Below are 22,627 nucleotides of genomic sequence, written 5' to 3' on the forward strand. Positions count from 1 at the left end.
AGTGCTTTCCCTTCCTGTGCATACATCTAGGAATGGTGAGACTCAAACCTGTCATTTAAACTTTCCTGCTACCCCGCCGTTATTCAGCTAGGATATATTCCTGCCTCATTCCCTAGAGAAGTATTCACTGTGTATTCTACAGAGTGATCATTCAGTTGTCCAGAGAATACTTATGAAACTTAATCTCTTACAAAACAAATACATAGGTGCCAAACATGAGTTTTAGGTATGGGTTAATTATGGGATGCACATTCAGCACATATTTCTGAAGTGCAGAACTGTTATTGCTTCTTGGCCAAATCTACCCTGTGAAATCCACATTCAGGGACCAGGAGGATTTTCAAAGGAGCAAGATAATGAAATATATAAATATTTGCCAAAATTCAGAAATGATGTGCACAAGTCTCCCAGATGGCTGACGTCCTTATTCAAAATTCTTCAGAGGTATATGGGTAATATTGCGATATGGATTGGGTTGGCCAGATAAGCAACACAGCTTGAAATTAAATCTTTGGGATGAAACCATTTATGCAATAATATGTAAAATATTGAATTTCTATTATGATTTAGCTGCCATTAAAAATGCTGGTAGTGTGTGCGAAAGCCACAAGAGGTCTAAATGAGGAAGTTGCACGTTCAGGATTCAGCTTTGCACCAAGGTAAGGGCTCATTCTTACTGAATACAGTCATGCAGTAGCAGCTCAGTTGCAGGAGCTCTGCTCCCTACATCTCTTATTCTTAGGACAATGTCAAGAATTCCAGCTCCTCTCCTTCAGGCTCTGGTATATTTTAGATATCAAAAGGTTCTGAAGGCAGGAGACCACAAAATGCTTGATAAACAGGTCAGAAACTCAGCCACGGGACCACGGATGAGCTGAAAGTAGCATCCAGCTGCAAGAAATGGTAAGTTTGCAGTCACTAGAATGTCTGCTGGGTAACTGTCTTCAAGCTTGAACAGGCTCTCCTTTACCTGGCTGGTTTATTAAATGCCTTAGTAAGCCAGTGCAATTTAGACAAGAAAGCTCTAGTGACTGAAAATTCATGACCGCGAGCAACAGAGAATGAATATGGTGGAAATAGGGAATAGTGGGGTTTTCTTGCTATGACTTTGTGCTTGGGTGATACCATTAATGCTGAATCTGAATGTGAACTGTTATGAGGGCGGGTTAAAAATGTGAACTCTGAAGTGTAACTTTAGAAGCATTTTGATCTACATTTGTTAACTGCCAGGTCTGCCCAGCTCTGGTGACAACTAATTTTGGAACACAGACAGGCAAATGTTAAGGAGAAAGGGGAAACAAAGAAAAAGACAGGCAGCAGGAACAATTAGATGAACCCCATCTATGGTTCATAACTGAGCGAGTTAGTTGCTCACTCTTCATAGGAATATTCATCTAGCCAGCATATTCATATAGATGACACAGGTTTGGAGACAGACTGGAAGTGATCTCTTAACTTTTCAAACTCACTGACTTTATTTTTCTTCATATTTATGACTGGCCATTTATATCCAACTGAAAAAGTTCTTTGGTTGCTAAAAGGACAGAAGAATAGTCTGTCAAAGTTTAATAAAAACACCAAGATATATCTAATGGAGAGGTGTGACTTGCAGTAACACCTGGGACCCAGGGCATATACTTGTGTGATAAACCCTTCACATGTGGCTATGCTGCTATTTTAAGTAAGATGGCTCAGATGTGGCTATCTGTGTGTTGCAGTCGCACCTCCAACTTCTGTGTGAACATACACCTAGTCATCAGAAAATTGTATGATGTGTTTGGGCCAGATTCTTAGGTTATGTAAATCAGCACAGCTCCATTGACCTCAATGGGATTATGTTGCTACACAGCTAGTGAGAGGCTACACCTTTTATTCACACAAGTCTCAGGTGAGTGGAAAAAAATTAAAAAGAAATTTCCTGTTGATTGAATCCAACCCAAGAAACCAAACCAGAGAAGAAAAAGAGATAGCAGACAGTTTTGAAACTTGAAATCCTTATGCAATTTGGGCATCCTTAAAGTTTTGCTTTACCAGGAGGTGAGGTATTACTAGTGTGAACGTTCCAATTCTCTTACAAGAGGGACAACCCACTCATAAGTGTGATACTACTAATAATGAGAGAATAATGTGTAAAAACCCCTCTAAAGGCTCTCGGAGGACTCTAAAACTGCCCACAGAGTTACACAAGGTGCAGCTCGATTCTGCACCTTGTGGGTAGCTCTGAGTGGTCCATAAACTCAACTGGATTACTCATGGTGTACAAAATTAAATACTGCTGAGGTCTTCGAAGGATCAGGACCTTAAAGCTGCATATTACCATTTGCTGTGATATTGCGAGATGAATAATGGCACAGTTCAGGGCCACACAAAGACATCTTGAACAATTACTAGATTTTACAAATTTAGCTTTGCCGCGTGTTATAGCCCTGTTGGTCACAGAGAGACAGGGTGAGTGAAGTAATATCTTCTATTGTACTCCTACACCTTAAGGTCAAATAAGATCATTGAGGTCATCTACTCTGGCCTCCTGCATATTGCAGGCTGCAGAACCTTGCCCACTCACTTCTGTAACCTGTTCTTGTTGAAAGAAATAAGCCAGATAGCACCTCACCCATCTTGTGTCTCAGCTTTGTACCTTCACAACAATCGGGGAAGAGTCATCATCTTAGTACTTTCTTTACTTAACTTGCAGTAAAGTTGGTTGATCTATCTGTTTGTCGCAGTCATCATAGGAGCACCAGACACACATAAATCAGACCATTCTAGTTCTCAGAGAAGAGGAGATAAAATGCATTTAAAGTGATTTGCAAAGAAAAAAAATTGTTGGGAAGTTCCACCCCCCACATCCTCGCCTCCCACTTCTCTCCCCCTCACTCACCTCCCCCAAGTTTTTCTTACATTAGAAATTTAGCTCTTTCCCACTCTGATTTCCTGGAACATTCCAAGGACAGCTGAGTAAATGCCAATCTTGATCTTATAGACCAAAGACAAGATGTAATTGGGGGAGTGAAACAAGCGAGTGGGTTGGCCGGGGGAAGTGCAGGCTAGAGGACAGAGTAACAGCCATAGGGTATTTTAGCATAGATGAGAGTTGTGTGCACAGTTAATAAGCCACACGTAACAGTTATCACAAATTGACACCCACCTAAACTGTGAACTTTAGCAATCTGTATTTCTGGGTAATTGCATCTTATTTACATATATTCCAATCATTAAAAATTCTGCACCCAACATACTGTCAATTGTAGAGAGAACTCAGTCTTTATCTGAAATCAACAAAAAAGACCTCTAGCAAATTTTTGGAAGACCAGATGCGACATCTAATACCGTTCTTATTTTAAAATTCCCTTTAGCCATCGTAAAGAAGAGAAGACACAACCTCCTTTTGTGTTCTCTGCCAGATCGCCCTTAAGTTATTATGTAGTTTCTTGGACCATAAGATAGTCATTAAGTTAGACACTGCTGTTGTACATAAAATAATCTCCACCCACCTGATTTTACTGTATTGAAAACTTGATGCACGGGTAACGTGGACACTCATCTTGGTCCTAGAATTGATCAAGCAATGTAAGCAGTCTAGTATTTCACAGCACAGGTACAAAATATTCTCCTTCCAGTTATCTAAGTATATGCTAAAGTATTTATCCAATCAACTGCATTCCAAAATCTTGGGATCTTGTAAAAAGGTTTGTGTGTTTGGTTTACTAGATTAAGGGCAGTAGTTTAGCATGTAATACTGCAAAGTAACAATCCAAAATGATACTAGTATGGTACTTAGAACATATAAGGTGGTCAGAGAACTGAGGTCTGCTTTCCATGTTTCAAGACAAAAGCCATCCTTGTCTGTCTTTTTAAAAGAAATGTATTTTCCACACTACTGGCAAAATGGTATGGTGTGTATTTTTGAGTCAGGAAAACTTCAGCAAGGAATGAAAAGAGGAACATCAAATTTAGGATGCAGACCTATTTTTAAGCATTTTATGTTCATAATTGCTTAACTTCCTCCTGCTAAATTGACAACCATATGCTTTTGCAGCTGAATTCTGGATGGGAACACTTCCATTTTAGCTGAGAAAATTAATCGACATCCAAAACTGAAGCAATCAGATTTGTTAACCTTTTTTCCACATTGAAAAACCAATGCTTTTCTGCATCCATTTAAGGAAAGGGGAACATGAAGAATCACAGCATTGATGGATTAATGGTGTGGTTGCTATTTTTGTTCAGGAGGGGACTTGCTTTAGTGTTGCTTATTTGACAATAATGTGCCTGAGTCGTCTTTAAATTATTGTGTGAAGTACTGAATTTGTTTGTAAAGCGCTCAGAGCCACAGAGGTGCACTGGGGAGAAAAAGTCTAGTCAGAAATATTTTCTCTGTGTGTGTTCTGTACAAGTCTAGTATCTGCTAATATTGAAGGAGGGGGAAAGAGGCTGTCGTCTTAGTTCAAAGGTTTGTTTTACAGAGGTAAAACTGTGTTTATGCAGATGTTTAACAAAGGCTTAAATAAACCAACAGTGCTTACATAATACTGGTATGTCACTTTACATCCATTGACACACAGAAATATGAGTTTTGACAGCTTGTCAAAACACGTCATTGTTTAAATTTAAGGCTTAAAATATATCCATGTATAATATAAAAATAACAGTACCACCTACTACTGTGAGTTTACGTGTGTGCGCACACACACACACATATTCTCCAAGACGGTTCAACATAGCAAAGTCAGGGAGCTGATTACATCTTCCTGATTCTTGTGCAATTTCTGTGGTAGTCCCAGCAGAACTTAGAAAAGCTTCAGATTGCTCTAGACCAATGTTTCTCAACCAGTGGTATGAGTACCCTTAGGGGTACTCGGGAGAAGTTTGGGGGTACATCAACACACCTGAAATTTGGAAAACTGAATTTTTGTTTTAAGTTTTATTTATTTATTTATTTATGTATTTACACCCAAACATTTCATCACCCGCCCGGCTACGATTAAGTTGTTTAAACAAATGTGTTGCAATGGTAGAAAAAAATGGTGTGTCTGGAAACTGTAGGTGCTGTGGGTACTACGTTTGTTTGTTTGTTTGTTTGGAAAAAGGGGTACTTTATATATATAAAAAAAGGTTGAGAAACACTTCTCTAGACAATGCCACCTGATAAGAGTTCCCCAGAAACTATCTGCCACCTGGAAATCACTGGTCTGTGTGTGTTTGACAGACTCTTGCCACACACCATCTCTTAAACTGACAATAGGAATTGGTGTCTAAGCTGATTCAACTATTTCAACATTAGCTGAGGACTCACCATAAAAGAGGAATCCTCATGGGGGAAAATGTATTAAGTTGCTATCCTTTTTGTGCCATAAGAGAACCTAACCCAGTGGAGCAGCAGCAGCTGCTCCTAGAGAGCAATGGAACAGCTGATGCTGCTCTGCCGGAGACGCTTTGTCCCAGCAGGAGTGGCATCAGCTGTTCCGTTGCTCTCTACAGTAGAGTCCATATCATCCGACATATTCGGTAATCCGACCATGTGTCGGTCCCGTTTAGGTCGGATGATAGGCACTCTACTATATTTTGTTCCAAACTTGCTGCTTAAAAAGCAATTAAAAAAATAATTGCCTGTTTGCTGGGCTGTACGTGTTTTATGTTGTACATCCCGCCTCTTTTCCATTATTGGTTTCTTCATTGATAATTGTGATTGATTCTATCTGATTAATCAGACCCATTTTTTCATTTTTGAAAGTTATAATTTGCAGGAAGATGAGTAAGATCTGGCCAATGTTTCTCAACCTTTTTCATACCAGTGACTGGCTTGCTGTCTTCCTGAACTGGAAGCTGCACCAGTCCACAGACTCTGGTAATTGAAAATTTCTTTAAACCAAGTCACAGAAAAAATGGTTTTAAGTAAACATAGACAACCTGTTGCTTAACATTAAGGGCCTCCTGGCAGAGCTGGAGCAGATGCCCACTCTGTGTTCCAGGTACTGTCCTAATGTGTTACCTGCACAGATTTCTCTGTCATTTTCACACACATTAGGGACACATATCCTTATCCAATTTGCTACCCACACAGATTTCTTTGTTGTTCATAGCCACACCAGGGACATGAACTTTTACCCAGTTCCCAGGGCTCCAGGTACAAACCTGTTAATTTAAACACCTACCCTCCCTGGTCCCTTTGCTTGGTTTCCTTTCCCTCCTGTTGCTTCAGAGAGAACATTTTGCCAAGCAGGTGGTGACCCTTTTTGACACAACACCACTAGAATTCTGCTATTGCTGTGTTAGTTCAGTGGTTCTCAACCGTGGGCCATATGGCTCCCCAGGGGCCACGCCCTACCTCTAGGGGGCCACATGGAAAAAACAGAACATTAGGTAAATTATGTACCTTTTTTCCCAACTAACAGTGGCTATGAGGGGAGCCACAGAGATGAACGAGGCTCAGAAGGGGGTCATGAGCAAAAAAAGGTTGAGAAACACTGGGCTAGATCAATATGGTCCAAACAACTTTAGGCTGCCCACATTCTCCACCAAATTTGTTACCCACACAGATTTCTCTGTCATTCACACACAATAAGGACACACATCCTTATCCAATTTCTAGGGCTCAGGGCATAACTTCCTGTGGGTCTTCAGGATCTTTTATCACTGAAAGAGCCTTACACAGTAATATCCTTACTCTCTATTTATTGACAGTTCTCTTGCAAGCAGAATACACATGCTAAACATTCTGGCTGCGTCTAGACTGGCATGATTTCGCGCAAATACTTTTAACGGAAAAGTTTTTCCGTTAAAAGTATTTGCACAAGAGAGTGTCTACACTGGCATGGATGCTTTTGCACAAAAGACATCTTTTGCGCAAGAGCATCCATGCCAGTGCAGATGCTCTCTTGCACAAGAAAGCTCTGATGGCTATTTTAGCCATAGGGCTTTCTTGCGCAATAAATTAACTTGCCTGTCTACACTGGCCCTCTTGCACAATAATACTTGCGCAAGAGGGCTTATCCCTGAGCGGGAGCATAAAAGTGTTTGCGCAAGAAGCACTGATTTTGTACAGTACAAAGTTAGTGTTCTTGCACAAATACTCGTGGCCAGTGTAGACAGGCAGCAAGTTTTTGCGCAAAATCATCTGCTTTTGCGCAAAATCATACCAGTCTAGACCAACCCACAGTGTCATGCTTAACACTCCTGCTAAAGGCAGGCAAACATCCCATAATGGCCAGGCAAGATATGTCTCTCTGGAGCTCTCTGGTTGCTACATGTCATGGTCATGCACAGGAATTCTGGAAGCTGTGGTTTTAGGCTGGGTCTTGAGATGAGTTCTTCCAGATCTTTCCTCCTCCTTCTGCTGTTTCTTTCTTCCTTTTCCCTTTATTTCCTCTTTTCCTTTCCTGCTGGTTTCCCTCTTGGGCCCCACTTTATAAAGTGAAACTTGAATCCTGCTTCGGTATACCTTAACCAATTATTTTAGTATAATTTTACTAACAAATTGTAACATACTGTAACTGAATTACCTAACTAATCATACCCCACCACTTTAGCTGATTTGCACCTAACAAATTTAATCATATAACAGACAGAAACAATTAAAAACAAAACACAGAACATACACACAAACAATAAGAAAATGAGGACCATAATCATAGAATGAGGATTCCACAACCTCAACTATTGATAAACAGTTTCTTGCCAGACAAAATGCTGTTAACTAAGTTTTCTCTACCCATCTTGAGATCTAGTTCTTTATCTGGTGACCGTGGGTGCCATTAGGACAGGATCTCTTTCTTAACAGCCTGATGTGATGCTATTTTAATGCAACTTAGATGGAATGTGAATATGTGGTTCTAAGTTTTACAGCTGTGACTGCTGCTCCTAATTCTGGCTGCAGAGAAAGGCTTTAGGCCTTCTAATATGGCTACAGATCTTCCAATATGGCATATTGTTACAAGTGTAGGAAGAGGGATTCATCCTTTGGACTTGAATTTGGTCCACTGTGTTTTAAGGATACTTCAGGCCAGTTTCTTAAGACAGGCAGTTGTCTAATAAGTGTACCCTCTTGGATAACTTCATGGGGGTGGGAAAGCAAGGTACAAGTCAGCCATGGGCTAGGTGCACTGTGCTTAAAACAGAGAGAAGCTGGCTGTGAATGACACAACTTCCGTTATATTGTGGGAGCACTGGTCAAAGAACGCATATTTCAACCACACATGACCTTTTTGCCAAACAGTTTAACTGCAACACCAAAGATATGGTTAAAATACCAGGAAGCAAGGTATTTGTATGCGTCACAAGATGTAGTCACACTCATAGCAGCAAGCCCCTTAGCTTTTTTGCCCCATTGTGGACCAAAAAGGCTGAATGCTGGCATAAATCCTATTTTAATTGTTTTCTTGGTGTCAGTGAAGTTAGCCCAGCTTTACACTGCTGTGAGAGCAAAATGAAGCTTCTCTCTTCAGTCTCTTTGTGGCTTAGAAGCATATCATCTTTTTTTCTGCTTTTGTTTTATAGACTCCCCACAAACTCTGTGCACATGTGTTTGGCTGAACATGCTTGGGCTTTGGTTTACTTTAGCTCTATGGATTTTTGAGGATCTCACACACATTATGTATGTGAGAAAAAACAAACTACAGTAGCTACATCCACCACCCAAGTTCCTGCCTTTAATGAAATCTTTCTCGTGTACTGGGCTATCATCAATGCTTTAAAGTAGCCAAAGCTGTTTTGGTATTTAATTTTGACTGTAGCTAGTGAATGCCAGGCACAATTACATTCTTCTCCTCCTTATAAAGGGAGAGGAGGTTTTTGTGGTAGATAACCAAGGCACTCTCTTTTGAGCTCTGTAGAATATTTAACTGCCTCCTTAATTTCTTCCTGGCACCTAGGAAGAATTACTACAACCTTCAAAATGGATGCTTATGGTTAGGCTCATTAGTCCATACCTATTAATCTAATGAAATGACCACATTTCCAAAAATGCTGAGTGTGCACTGATTGCTTTCAGATCCACCAGTGTTCATTTGGGCTTTTTGAAAATCTTGGCTTAAAGTGCCGGGCAGGAGGAACTGAAAAAAAAGTTCTCAAAACTCTGTGAAAGCATCTCCCAGAGACAAATGCCAAATTTTCTCCATGATAAGATTTTCAGATAAGGGTACATACAAATGAAGAGCAAAATAAGGGCAAAGCTCATCAAAGTCTGTCCCAAATAAAGAGCTGTGATATAGCACTGCCATGTTCTAGGGAAACTCCAAAGAAGAATTAAAAAAACATGGTACAGAAGAGGGCAATATATGTCCTATAAGTCCAAAGTCATATGGACCAAAACCAAAGAGGCTATGTCTACACTCGCGGCTTCTTGCACGAGTAATATGCAAATGAGGCTAAGCATGGAATATCACCGAGCCTCATTTGCATACCTAATGAGCCACCATTTTTTTCAGAAGAGGCTCTTGCGCAAGAAGGAGCGTCTACACTGCCCCTTCTTGCGCAAGAAAAACCCTCTTGCGCAATGCCGTTCTTCCTAAAAAGTAATAGGTGTACCGGCATTGCGCAAGAGGGTTTTTCTTGCACAAGAAGGGGCAGTGTAGACGCTCCTCCTTGCGCAAGAGCCTCTTCTGAAAAAATGGCGGCTCATTAGGTGTGCAAATGAGGCTCAGCGATATGCCACGCTTAGCCTCATTTGCATATTACTTGCGCAAGAAGCCACGAGTGTAGATATAGCCAGAGACTATTCATTTGTGTTTACTTCTTTACACAACAAATGTAATATGAAGGGACCACATGGGTGGGGTGGGTCCAGTTAACCATGTTTATTAAATACTAGCTGGAGTTACCCGGTGTTGCTCAGGAAACTGGAAGAACAAAATGTAGAAAAACAGTAGTCCATTATCTTTTTTAGAATGGTCAAAAAGTTGCACTGATTTCTATAGGGATTAAAATATAGGTCCACATCATCCCCAGAGGGGTGGGGTGCGACCCTGGGTGGAGGGGAGGTTACATGCGGGAGGGGTGCCCCAGCTTGCGCCTGGGGCTGCAGGTGCCGAGGGGGGGCAGGGTGGGTGCCCGAGCCATTCTGTACGTGGGGGTTGGGGCATTGCATGCTGGTGCAGGGCGGGGGGAAGAGGGTTGCTTATGTAACCTCATCAGTGGGAGGGGGCGAGTCCCGGATGGTGCTGGGGCCACAGGTGGCGGGCATGGGACCTAGGATGGGCGGGGCAGCCCCTGCAGTGCAGCATGGTGGGTTACTTTTTTATTTTTTTACAGCTTGAGCTCAGGCCCGATCAGGTCCAAAAGTACAGTACCTTAAAACCTTCTCCTGGATGAAAGGTTATCCCATGCAAAGTTTCGTTGTGGTAGCTCTTATAGTATCCAAGTTATTAGCGCACAAACTTACAAACATTCTCCTTTATATATTACATATACAACAGGCAAGGCCTAACTATATGCACTCTCTGCTGCCCTGGCAAGGCTCTGTTAGCTTCTAAAATACAGGGAGGGCCACCAGTGTGCTATCAAATTGTGTAAAGGGCCATTGCTCAATTTGTATACATGAGGCTATATGGCTGCTCAGAGCCCGCCTGCCATGTTCCTGCTCTTTTGCTAAGTGACAAGGTTGGAAATTCAAGGTTTCATATATCAGTCTCCTGTTTGCAGCAGAAATCGACGCTGCAGATTTTTTTTAATAAAGTACTGTGCAAGTTCCATTCCATTAAACTTTTGATAGTACAAAGCAGCTGTCATGGACACCTGTCTCTGTGAATCCCCAGACTCTCACTACTTAAACCTGTCTCTGTTCCTCCTTTAAGCCCTGGGCCTTCTATCTAGAAAGCCCCCTAATCCAGTGCTCTTCACCAAGGATCACATGGCTTTAACAAGTGGCCTGGCCTTTGTGTTGCTGCTCTGCAATCTCATGGGGGACCCCCCAGAAATGCTGTTCTTGCCCATCAGAGTTCCACCCAGCCCCCTTAACATGTGTCTCGATCCAGTTGACATGTAACGTTTTTAACTTTTTCTGTGGGGAGCATCATTCTCAGTGATGGATCATGGGAAAACCTCTTGCCACCTCAATATCTGCCTATTAACAGGTGGAGATTGGTGTTTGACCAGTTGCAGTAATATTCAGAGAATCATAGAACACTAGAACTGAAGGGACCTTGAGAGGTCATGAAGTCCAGCCCCCTGCCCTCACTGCAGGACCAAGCACCATCTAGGTAATCCCTGATAGATACCTGTCTAACCTGCTTTGAAATATCTCCAGTGATGGAGATTCCACAACCTCCTGAGGCATTTCATTCATTTCTATGTTCATTAATAATGATGTTCTACCACTGGCTGGGCTGTGCAAATTGCTCAGCTCCACCAAAATCCTCTACAGTTATTATTATTAATAGTAGCCAATTAGCCCATCATAAGATGGGATTTTCAGGTCTCTCCTCCATGTTGGTCTTCTCTCTCTCTCTCTCCTCCTACTGCTTCCTCCTCTCTGTCTCTCAGCTCTCCTCCGCCTCCCGCCTCTCTCTCTGTCCTTCTCTCAATGACCTCTTGGGCTCCACACTCCCCGTGCTGCATGGGGAGCGCAGAGCCCAAATGGTTGCTTGTGCCACTTGCTCCCACGCAGTGGCCTGGCCGAGTGGCACAGAAGTCAGCTGAGTGCCACGGCGAGAGGCAAAGGGGGGGCGGGGTGGTGATGTTCACGGTCAGGGGGTGGGGCCTGGAGCCGCTGTCACACCGCACGTCACTGCCCCGCCCCCCTTCGCCTCCCACCGTGGCGCTCGGCTGACTTCTTCACCGCTCAGCCAGGCCGCTGCGGGAAGCAGCACAAGAGGCCACGTGGGCCCCGTACTCCCCATGCAGCACAGGCCGCCCAGAGGGAACAGCCAGCATTTCGGCGTTACAGACTCACAGACACTGGGACTCTATATATAGGATAACCATTTATAAATTATATAATATATCAATTAATATAATTAATTTAACTTTGAAATGTCCTTGGAAATAAGTTCTGGGTGGCCTCTGAAACCCTAACATGGCTGAAAACCAAATAGATGCTTTTCATGATAGTAAGGACTAGAGCCTTCCAGGCAGGCACAGGTTAACTCGAAAGTGTTTTACAGATGCTGCCTAGGGAACTTCAGCTGCTCAGAAGAGAGACTAAATTACCAGTGATTTTAATGTTCTTCATTCTTTGTCATGCAGGTAAGCACACAGTTCTGTTCAATATCCCAGTTCCCAGATCTATGTGTGTCTGCCCCTGGATGGGTTGGAGTGTGACAGGGGTATATTTTCTCCTATATTTATTACAAAAATGATGAGCCAGATAGAACCCTGGATTTACCCCCACTGACTTCAGTGGAGTTTGATTGAAAAATTGGCCATCTAGTCAGTACTACATTGTCAGGTCAGTATTTTGAAAACACTCCTGCCTCTTTCCAAGTGGCTTATCTTAAAGCACTAAACGTTCCATTTGTTTCCTGTGTAGAGTTGGTTATGATGTGACCTCCCCCTTCAGAAATGTCAGTGTTGTTGTTGACGCTGCTTTTCCGAAGAGGCAAATCATTGAAAGCTACCGTTACTCAGTTTCTTCATGGATTAATGTTGAAACCAAACTGCTCTACTTTTCCTTCACTCTTTTCCACTCTACCTACCAAAGGCCAAATAAAGGATCAAAACTCAAAATAAGAAACTTGAAAAAACAATGAATGCAGAAAGTTCCAGGTGATGGAATTTCTTTAATCCAGCTCCTATTTCAGGTACTCTGGCTGTTCTGGTGTTTTTAATATATCACAATAAAATCAAGATGTGGAGTATAGATTTGGGCTGAATTTTGCTGGCAGCTACCCCAGTGTAAAGCAGGATAACTCCTCTGAGCCAGTGGAGATACTCTGGATTAATTCCAAAAGGCCTGTGGCCTACATCTGGCCACTTTTTATTTATATCCTGCAGCCCATGCCACCGAATTTCCAGGCAGGGCTCAGGCATCATGATCCTATTTAAATGGCTCGCAACTCCCAGTTGCAGTGCTACCTACTCAGGGACCAGAGCTGTGAGTCTTTTAAATAGCCACAGCAACCCTAGGTGGCTGCCAGGCAATGTGATAGTGGCAGGGCCAGGAGCCATAATCCCTTTAAATAGAAGCAATTTAAAGGGCTCCCGATGCCCGGCCTCACCACTACCGCGTTGCCTGAGAGCTGCCTGGGGTTACTGCAGCTATTTAAAGGGCTCCTGGTCACGGGGCTGCCCTGGCAGGGGCCGGAGCCAGGAGGCCTTTAAATAGCTGCAGCAACCCCAGATGGTTGCCAGGCAATGCAGTAGTGGTGGAGCCACAAGCCCTTTGCTCTGTTTATACTTCAAAGTCTCCAGCCCCACACAACTCCGTGGGGAGATTAGTCCCAGGCCCCACCCCTTCCATCCTAGGCCTCACCCTTGCTGGGGGTAGGGATTGAAGCCAGCCCATGACAAGTATCAAAATTCATTAAGTGGCCCCCCTGAAAAAATGATTGCCCACCCCATCTTACAATATATAGGAATAATCCACAGCCACTTACTCAAGAGCAAACTTGACCCAGGAATGTAAGGGGGTTGTGTCAACTTATAAAAGAACAACCATTTGTCTTGTTAAAGGTGATGTAGACTTGCTAAGGATGACTCTTACAGAGGGGGGAACAAAATACAGCCAGTGGGCAGGATCTAGACTGCCGAACATTTCCCGCCTTCAGATTGCTAAAAACCCTGTGATGCAGCAGGGCGTTTAGGCAGGCTGCCTGCCTGCCATGACCCCAGCCTCGCCGTTCCTGGAAATGGCTGGCAGCCGCCACTAGCTAATCTGTCTTTGTGTTCTCCCTTGGAGGAAGTAGGGAGGCAGGTCTTCATATACTGCCTCTTCCTCAAGCACTATGGTCACAGGTCCCATTGGCTGAAAACAGACCAATAGGATCTGCAGGGAAAGTGCATGTGGACACAGATAGCATGGTGAACCTGCTGTCCCCTCCCCACAGGCGGCACGCAGAGGTACCTTTTCTAGCAGCAGCTGATTCCTTTGATTAATGTTCCTTTGACAGCCTACCTGAGTTCCCTGCTGCACTACTGACTGAGAACTGCCTATGGTATGCACCTCCTGGCCAGGGCCAATGCCCACACCTCACACCCCCTTGCAGGCCCTCAACTTTCTTCCGAGTCAGAACCCTTTTCCACACCCAAACTCCGTCACTGACTCTGTACCTCCTCCTGCACCTGAACACCTTGCCCCCAGGTCAGAAACCTCTCCTGCATCCAAACTCCTTCGCAGACCCCACACCCCTTGCTACACCACAAACCCTTCCCCAGAGCACTCTCCTGCACCCAAACTGTGTCCCAGACCATGAACCTCCTCCACCAATATAGCAGAAAAGTGCATCCTGTGACAGCTTAACAAAATTCTTGGAGTTGTCCCCTTGCAAAAAGTATTGCTCACCTCTGCTTGAATGCATCCAATTTAAGATGCAAAACTATTTATTAACAAAGGATTTAACAATTTCCCAGATCCTCAGGTATAATCCTAAATTAAAATTTCTAATCCTGTAATGGAGCCCTCTAGCAACCTAACTTCTCTCCTTACACATCTCTATTTAGAGAATGTGAAGGAGCTATACCATTCTTTAATACGGGTGTAACTTACTCGTTCTGTTTTCCTTTCCCATTGAGGGCCAGTGAGCCAAACCAAATCCACTGCAAGATGTATACTTTGGGCATGTTATTTCTCAGTGTCTGCCTACCATTTCTCTGCATTCTCTACTGGGAGTGTAAAATCTATTAGACTGTAAGCTGTCTGAGGCAGAGACTCTTATTACGTGTTTGTACTGCACTTGCCCAGGGTGTGACTGAAGACTGTGGGTAAGGGTTGGGCAATAATTTTTGCAGGGGGGGGGGCACTTAATGAATTTTGGTTACATGGTCATAGGACAGCTCCACCCATGGAAAAGGCAGAGCCTGGGCAAATGGGGCAGGGCTGGGGACTAGCCTCTCCTCAAAGTTGTTTGGGCCTGGAGGCTTTGAATTAAAAATACAGCCAAGAGCTCGTGGCTCTCATTCCTACTGATACCATGTTGCTTGGTAGCTGTCCTGGGGTTGTTGAAGCTATTTAATGGGCTTTCCGGTTTGGCCCCTGCTGCTTGAGCCACCATCTTGAAATTTGATGGCCCAGGCTGCAGGGTATAAATAGAAAGCATCCAGATGCAGTCCTCTGGCTGAATCAAAGTGTTAAATGGGCCAAATCTGGCCCCTGAGCTGCTTCTTGCCCAGCCCTGCTCTAGGTGCTAGTGTGATACAAATGATTAATAACAATGATGATGCTAATAACAAACGACAATCCTGCAATTTACCCATTCCTTTTTCCTTTCCCACTTAGGGCTGACGAGCCAAAACACCTCCATTGCACCGAGTGCAAAGATGGTCTCAGCATTACAGGGCGAAATGGTGAAGGCTGAGTGCGCGCAGAGCATAGAAGAACCAGAAGGGTTGGCCATAACTCTGAGAAGAAATGGCAGCTCTGCTGAGCTGTGTTATATACAGCTTGGAAATTTCACCTTTTGGAGCAGAAATTGCACAGAGCGTATAAACCTAGACTACAATAAGACGACAAAAGGGGTTTGGGTTGTTATGGAGAGAGTCTCTGTCAAAGATTCTGGTGTTTATAGCTGTACCTTGGACAAGATAATCCCTCCTCCTGTGAGAACTCTAGGCCAGACTCACATTTCCCTCTCTGTGGCAGGTGAGCCAGGACTGCTGTGTTCCATCCATCTCCCTTTCTGATTTTGATGTTTGTTTTTAGAAGGGCAGCCATGCAAATGCTGCAGTGCTCTGATGTGTGGGTCAGGGTCAGTCTGAAATGCTTGTGTGACATTCATTGCTGTGGAGAATGGACTGCTTTGTGGTAACTATGCTCTGAAGTGACAATCTGAGCCAGTATGAGCTTCCCATTTACCATAGGCTTTGTGGCGGGGTGCATCAAAGACTCCCTCAGCTCCTGTGTAACAGCTAAGACCTGGTTCCAGGGTACACCCCATGAACACAAACACCAGTTGTTTTATATCCCCCCAGTCCCTCCCTCAGGGACTGAGCCGCTCCCTCTGGTGCGGCAGAGCAGTTCAGGGCAGTTGTGGAGGAGGCATCAATGCTCTGACCCTTGAGCCAGGCCCCTGGAACCCCACTTCATTAGCTTCACAGGAGACCTGCTGCTTTACCTCACCCAGCCTTGTGCTGTCCTGCAGTGCCCCGGTTGCACAGGGACTGGTAACACCTCTGAGGCATTCGAGTAAAGAGCTGCAGAGAGAAGTGACTAGATTTCTTTTTCCTCTTTCAGCTCTTCCGGTTGTTGGGGTTTCTTTGGCCTCTTCTCCATCCATCGACAAGGAGACCATGTTAACTTGTAGTGCTTGGGACTTCTATCCTGGAGACATCCAGCTCTCCTGGACTAAGGATGGCCAGTTGCTCATTAACGTGACGAGGAATGACTCTCTGTTCCACAACAGCAATGGGACTTCCTCCTTTATAAGTAACCTAATTGTTTCTAGACATGACTGGAGTGAATCTGCCCTGTTTTCCTGCCAAGTGAATCACTCTTCACTGAAAATGCCAGTTGTGAAAAACCTCACCCTGAAACAGCTAGATAAAGGTAAATGTGCACTGTGCATTACCAAGTTGTTGTTGGCATTTCAAGATGTTCATCTGTGTTTGTGTTAGGAAATATGTGCCAGCATTGATTTGTACACAGTGAAATAAGACCTTAAATTTCATTGTTTCCTCTGTATGCACTGAAGTTGACACTTAAGCTACTTCTACACTACAGGCTTCTTGCACAAGGTTCTTGTGCAAGAGATCTTCCGCAAAAAGTTCTTGTGCAAGAAAGTATCCACATTGCATGGACGCTCTTGCGCAAGAAAGCTCTGATTGCCATTCACAGAATAGCTATCAGAGCACCTGTGCTTTTTCCGGTTGGCTGTTTTTGCACAGGAAACCCGTTTGCTGTTCACACACATCTTTTTGCGCAAGAGCTCTTGTGCAATAAGGCTTATTTCTCGTAGAAAGAGGAATAACTCTTGTGCAAAAATCCCTGTCTTCTTACAATGTACTGTAAATTTTCTTATGCAAAAACACACTTGTACTGTGGATGCTCCGAGAGTTTTTGCGCAAAAACTCTGCAGTGTAGACGTAGCCTTACTGGGAGAGCTCACAGAGATGGAGTAATAAGACCAAGGCCCACATATTTAAAGATACTTCTGCTTTATAGTGCTCTGACTTGCAACTAATAAATAATTAACTCTCAGTTTCAAATGGACTATAAGTACATAGGAGCCAAAATTCCATCGGCAGTCCATGGGACACAGTTAAACAAAGTCTGAATGTTAGTATGATACTCAGCTTCTAAATACCAACCTCTGAGTTATTTAAGTTGCTATTATTATTGTGAATGAATAGAAGCCAAATGTCCTGAGTCTTAATCCAATGCTTATACCATTATGACCTTGTGAAATTAAAATTCTGTATGATTATCGTTAGTAATCCAAACAGCAATTTTGTAAAAGAGTAGGAATGACAGCACTTAACTGTGTAATTGTTTGTTAGATCAACTATGAGATTTCATCATACTTACAATATGTTTGCTGGAAAATGTCAATTTCAGTAACATTTTTCAATTTTTTAGAAGGGTAAAATTCTAAATCAAATGTTTTCAATTGACATTTTGCAATGTCAGCACTTTACACTGTTTCAAAAGAAAATATTTTTGGTTTGATCCAGAAAAATTTAAAAATTTGTGTCAGCTTCATGGAATCTATTTTTTTCTGAACATTTATTCCCTTAGAATTTCTGATATTTTTATTTTTATCTCAATTTAGGATGAAAAGAAACATCAAACTAACAATTTTCCACGGGACCTAAATTTCCTTTCCTACCAACTCTAGCAAATATATCTTGCCTGCCTAAATTCCCCTTGTAGTTTTCTTCAAAAAGAAAGAGTTTGTTTCCTGAGTTGTTACATCGGTGTGTATGCTTAAATAGCTGTTGTATAATTTACCTAAACTTTGTTTTCTAAAGCACCAACACCTTCAGGTTACAATCTGCTCTGGAACCTTGTCATAGCGATTGTTCTCTTAGCAATACTGGCAGCAATAATTCTGGCAAAGTCTCTGAAATTCAGTGAGTATTTAGCTCTTCCTTTAGTCTTTTTTTATTTACAGTTAATGTGATATATGCTGATTCATTATAACGCTGTACAAGTGGCACCATTGCCTTCTCTTTTGAAGGAATCCAAACAACTTCAATGTTTATTGTTAGGCCTCATGTCATTAGAGAGAAACATATCAACTTGATATAAGACTTAATACTAATGTAAAGTCTCACTTAACTTAAGTGATAGATGCTGGGGGTTTACAGCTGAAGAGCTGCAACAAAAAAGCTAGGGAAAAAGCTTGATTAGTAGTAAACTAAAGGTGGTAATACGTGTTTTTTTTACATTTTATCTAAATATACAAGGAATGAGGTGGATAATAGGACATAGATAACCTTTGACCTCTAGGTCACCAGTCTCAATTCATCCTTAGCCCAAAGTGACCCAGAGTTTTTTCCAGCTGAAAGGTGACGTGTGGAAAATGTGTTGCTGGTTTCAGTTTTTCCCCGTCCATAAGGGTTCAGATAATGCAAATCTTCCCCACAATGGACCTACTTGATATCTTTGTTGGCAATCTGAGCAGGCAGGCCAAGGTCTGAGTAAGCATGGAGACTTAATGCCAACCCTTTTCCTCCAAGTTTGGCATTAAGGTTCATTGACAAGGTAGTGTGGGGCTGCTTGCATTACTGCTGCCCATGATCTACATATTATTTGGGTGAATAAGAGACTCCATGCCCAGGGCTGCCAGCCTTGCACCTTTCATCATCACTAAATGTGGGTGCTGATTCTGAAAAAAAAAAAAACCTGACAGTGCTGTACAATTACAGCACCCATCAGGTATTGGTGCAGTGCCTTCAGTGTACCCTCTATTTTTTCTCATGCATGTGCAGAATACGTTTTGCTATGTGCACCAATATGAACAAGATGTGTAGTGGGGGTGGGGACAGGGGGGTGGGAGGGGAACAAGGGGTTGGAGTGTTGGATGAGCTCCAGATGGGGCTGTGGCGTCCAAATTACAGGAGAGGATTCAGGGCTGGGGCAGAGGTTGGAGGGATGACGGTTCTGGATGGAGGTGCAGGCTTTAGGGTGGGCGGGGGAGGTTGGGGTGCAGGCAGCCCTGGGGCTGTGGTAGAAAGAGAGGATTCCTTCAGCCCTCTTTCTGTATAGCAGCTCCTGGGCTGGAGTGGAGTGCCTTTCCCCATCACAGCAGCTCTAGGGCTGGGGTAGGAAGTGAGGCACTTCTTGCTACAGCACCTCCAGGACTGGGTCCAGGGGATAAAAACCTTTCTCTGCCATAGCCCCTGGGCTGGGGGAGTTAAGTGTGAATCCATTGATGGTCTTCTGCATGGCCACGCAGACATGCACTTTAAAGGGAACTCAGAATAGCTCTCCCAGTGGGGTGTCACTAACGCATCTTAAAGACACATGTGCACAATGGGCGGAATAACAATAAGGATTGAATAAAATATTCCCCACAAAAAGTGCTTGACATAAAAAAACATCATCTGCTGGGTTGGTAAATATAAGCTTTAGTTCCACCTAACAGGAGAATTTAATAGCAGCCTTACAGTTTTGCTTTGTATTAACATTAGTGAGTGATGAAATTATACAACCTTATAAAAATAAAACTGTGTTCCTATCCGAGTACGAGGATGTGCATTGTCCTTCTGTGAAAAAAAGCTACAGTGTGCATTGTGTTTTAAGGAATATAGTTGCATTAGCGGGTGAATATTGTCTAACTCTAAGACAAATGTATCCCTATTCTGTATAAATTAGAATATAATTTGTTAAAATACTGGAGTCACTTAGCACATTTTATACACATAAAACACAGCTTTGGATGTTGAATTGATTATTGATCTGTCTCGTTTGGAGCTAAGCGCTGTATTATCTACCTGTTTTAGGATTCAGGTCCACCACACAGAGCTTCGCGGGAAGCGAATTGACGGAGGTAGCTGAAACACATCCCCCACCAGCAAGCCAGAGTGATACAATCTATTCATTGCTTACTCATTATCCGGGATCTACTTTATGAGCTATTGTCAAGAGTAGTATGTGGGCGCTGAAATATAGAAGAAGAAAATGTTGCATTCCACTGCAGTCTTCTGTGTTGGATGTGCCTATCAGACGATTACGGACAGGAGCATTTAGACTCGAGCAACAGATATGACTTTGTTCCTGCTGCTACTGAAACCTAAGGCTGTGAAACAAGGGGAATAAAGCAGGGCAACATAGACTGCGGGACACTCATTGAAATTCTCAGGAATAAGATGATAAGCATGTAATCAGGCACATAAGGGGCACTGAAACTCCTATAATATTTTTTAAAAGGTGCCCAACCTAGTGCCAGGTTACTGTGTGCCTGGGGGAGACGATGCACTTCTTTGGAGCATTATGGACTTGACCACAAGGTTAGGTGATTGTGCTCCTCCAGCAAGTCGTGGTACTCTTCCTTCCAAATCGGTATTGAGCCAATATCCCATCAGAACAGCAGGGGGATATTTATTCTATGGGTTCTGCCTTTCAGATGTCATGTTAAATCTAAGTACCAGTCACTTATGACCATTAAATACGAACTACGTCATGTGTAAGATAAGGAGTTGCCTGCCTGTTACATTCCAGTGTAACAGCAGCCTGTCAAAAATTCACCATCTAGTTTAATTCAGATACAGCATGGAGTGTGGGTGCTGTCACCAGTAGTGCAAATAAACCATTTTTACTGCTATGGGAGGAGGAGGGCACACAAGCAAAGGGGGCAGGCACGTGACCATCCCATGTGACTTTGGCCCACCCCCTGGCCAGGAACCCCCCACGCTCTTCCCCTCCCCTCCTCTCCCATCCCACATTACCTCTGTGGAATGGAGCTGGAGGCAATATGGCAGCCGGAGGAGGTCCTGACAGTTCTGCTCCTTCGTCTGTTGCCACTCTCATCAGGTAAAGAGGCAGAACTCCCAGTCCTTGTCCCTCCTCCACAGACCCCCTGGCATCTGAAGAAGTGGGCTGTGCCCATGAAAGCTCATGATACCATCTACATGTTTTGCTAGTCTATAAAGTGCTACCAGACCATTTGTTGTTTTTTAAGTTTATCCTGCACAGACTCACTCAGCTACCCCCTGACGCTTCTGCCACACCTGTGTAGAGGACTGTGGGGGAAGGGATTGGCAGTACTCCCAATCTCCCCGCTTCCCCTTCAGACTCCAGCACTCTACACAGAAATGCAGCAGCAAGTGAAGGGGCTGGGAATGGCGAACAGTCATAGGGGTGCCAGGTGGTTTCAACAAAAATACCGGACGCACTTGACATTACATCACAATCTACATTACATCTTATTTAGAAAATACCGGACATCTATATTTTCCTCAATTTGTTTCCCGAACAGAAAGCTGAAATACTGGACTGTCCGGTTCAAAACCAGACACTTGGCAACCCTACGTACAGGGAATTTTTCCAGTAAGCTGTACTGGCTAAAAATAACTTACCAGTACAGCTTACCCAGCCCAGGCTCACATGTGCCACTGGCTCACACATCTGCAATATTCCCCTACAGAGTTGGTTGTATTTCAGTAGCCAGTGAAATCATAGAATCATAGGACTGGAAGGGACCTCGAGAGGTCATCGAGTCCAGCCCTCCGCCCTCAAGGCAGGACCAAGCTCCGTCTACACCATCCCTGACAGATGTCTATCTAACCTGTTCTTAAATATCTCCAGAGAGGGAGATTCCACCACCTCCCTTGGCAATTTATTCCAATATTTGACCACCCTGACAGTTAGGAATTTTCCTAATGTCCAATCTAAACCTCCCTTACTGCACTTTAAGCCCATTACTCCCTGTCCCGTCCTCAGAAACCAAGAAGAACAAATTTTCTCCTTCCTCCTTGTAACCCTTTTAGATATTTGAAAACCGCTATCATGTCCCCCCTTAATCTTTTTTCCAAACTAAACAAGCCCAGTTCATGAAGCCTGGCTTCATAGGTCATGTTCTCTAGACCTTTAATCATTGTCGCTCTTCTCTGTACCCTTTCCAATTTCTCCACATCTTTCTTGAAATGTGGTGCCCAGAACTGGACACAGTACTCCAGCTGAGGCCTAACTAGTGCAGAGTAAAGCGGCAGAATGACTTCATGAGTTTTGCTTACAACACACCTGTTGATACAACTTAGAATCATATTTGCTTTTTTTGTAACAGCATCACACTGTTGACTCATATTCAACTTGTGGTCCACTATGACCCCTAGATCCCTTTCTGCCATGCTCCTTCCTAGACAGTCGCTTCCCATCTTGTATGTATGGAACTGATTGTTCCTTCCTAAGTGGAGCACTTTGCATTTCTCTTTATTAAACTTCATCCTGTTTACCTCTGACCATTTCTCTAACTTGCTAAGGTCATTTTGAATTATGTCCCTATCCTCCAAAGAAGTCGCAACCCCACCCAGTTTGGTATCATCTGCAAACTTAATAAGCGTACTCTCTATCCCAATATCTACATCATTGATGAAGATATTG

General features: G+C 43.4%; 1 protein-coding gene across 1 annotated transcript; it reads left to right on the forward strand.

Moving 5' to 3' along the window:
- Positions 1-684: 684 nt before the first annotated feature.
- Positions 685-21,920, forward strand: LOC142819667 (tyrosine-protein phosphatase non-receptor type substrate 1-like). The gene is made up of 6 exons (XM_075908175.2): positions 685-903; positions 12,096-12,177; positions 15,365-15,727; positions 16,319-16,630; positions 18,052-18,153; positions 20,029-21,920. The coding sequence occupies exons 1-6, from the start codon at positions 901-903 to the stop codon at positions 20,157-20,159; spliced, it is 993 nt and encodes a 330-aa protein (XP_075764290.2). The 5' UTR covers positions 685-900; the 3' UTR covers positions 20,160-21,920.
- Positions 21,921-22,627: the final 707 nt, after the last annotated feature.

This window comes from Pelodiscus sinensis, chromosome 1, assembly GCF_052426305.1.
Source record: "Pelodiscus sinensis isolate ZL-2025 chromosome 1, ASM5242630v1, whole genome shotgun sequence".
Taxonomy (NCBI): domain Eukaryota; kingdom Metazoa; phylum Chordata; order Testudines; family Trionychidae; genus Pelodiscus; species Pelodiscus sinensis.

What these genes read in the sequence shown, in the direction of transcription:
- LOC142819667 (XM_075908175.2), top strand. An exon ending in CTTCATTCTTTGTCATGCAG is followed by an intron (nt 12,178 to 15,364) that starts GTAAGCACACAG and finishes TTTCCCACTTAG; the next exon opens with GGCTGACGAGCCAAAACACC. An exon ending in CATTTCCCTCTCTGTGGCAG is followed by an intron (nt 15,728 to 16,318) that starts GTGAGCCAGGAC and finishes TTCCTCTTTCAG; the next exon opens with CTCTTCCGGTTGTTGGGGTT.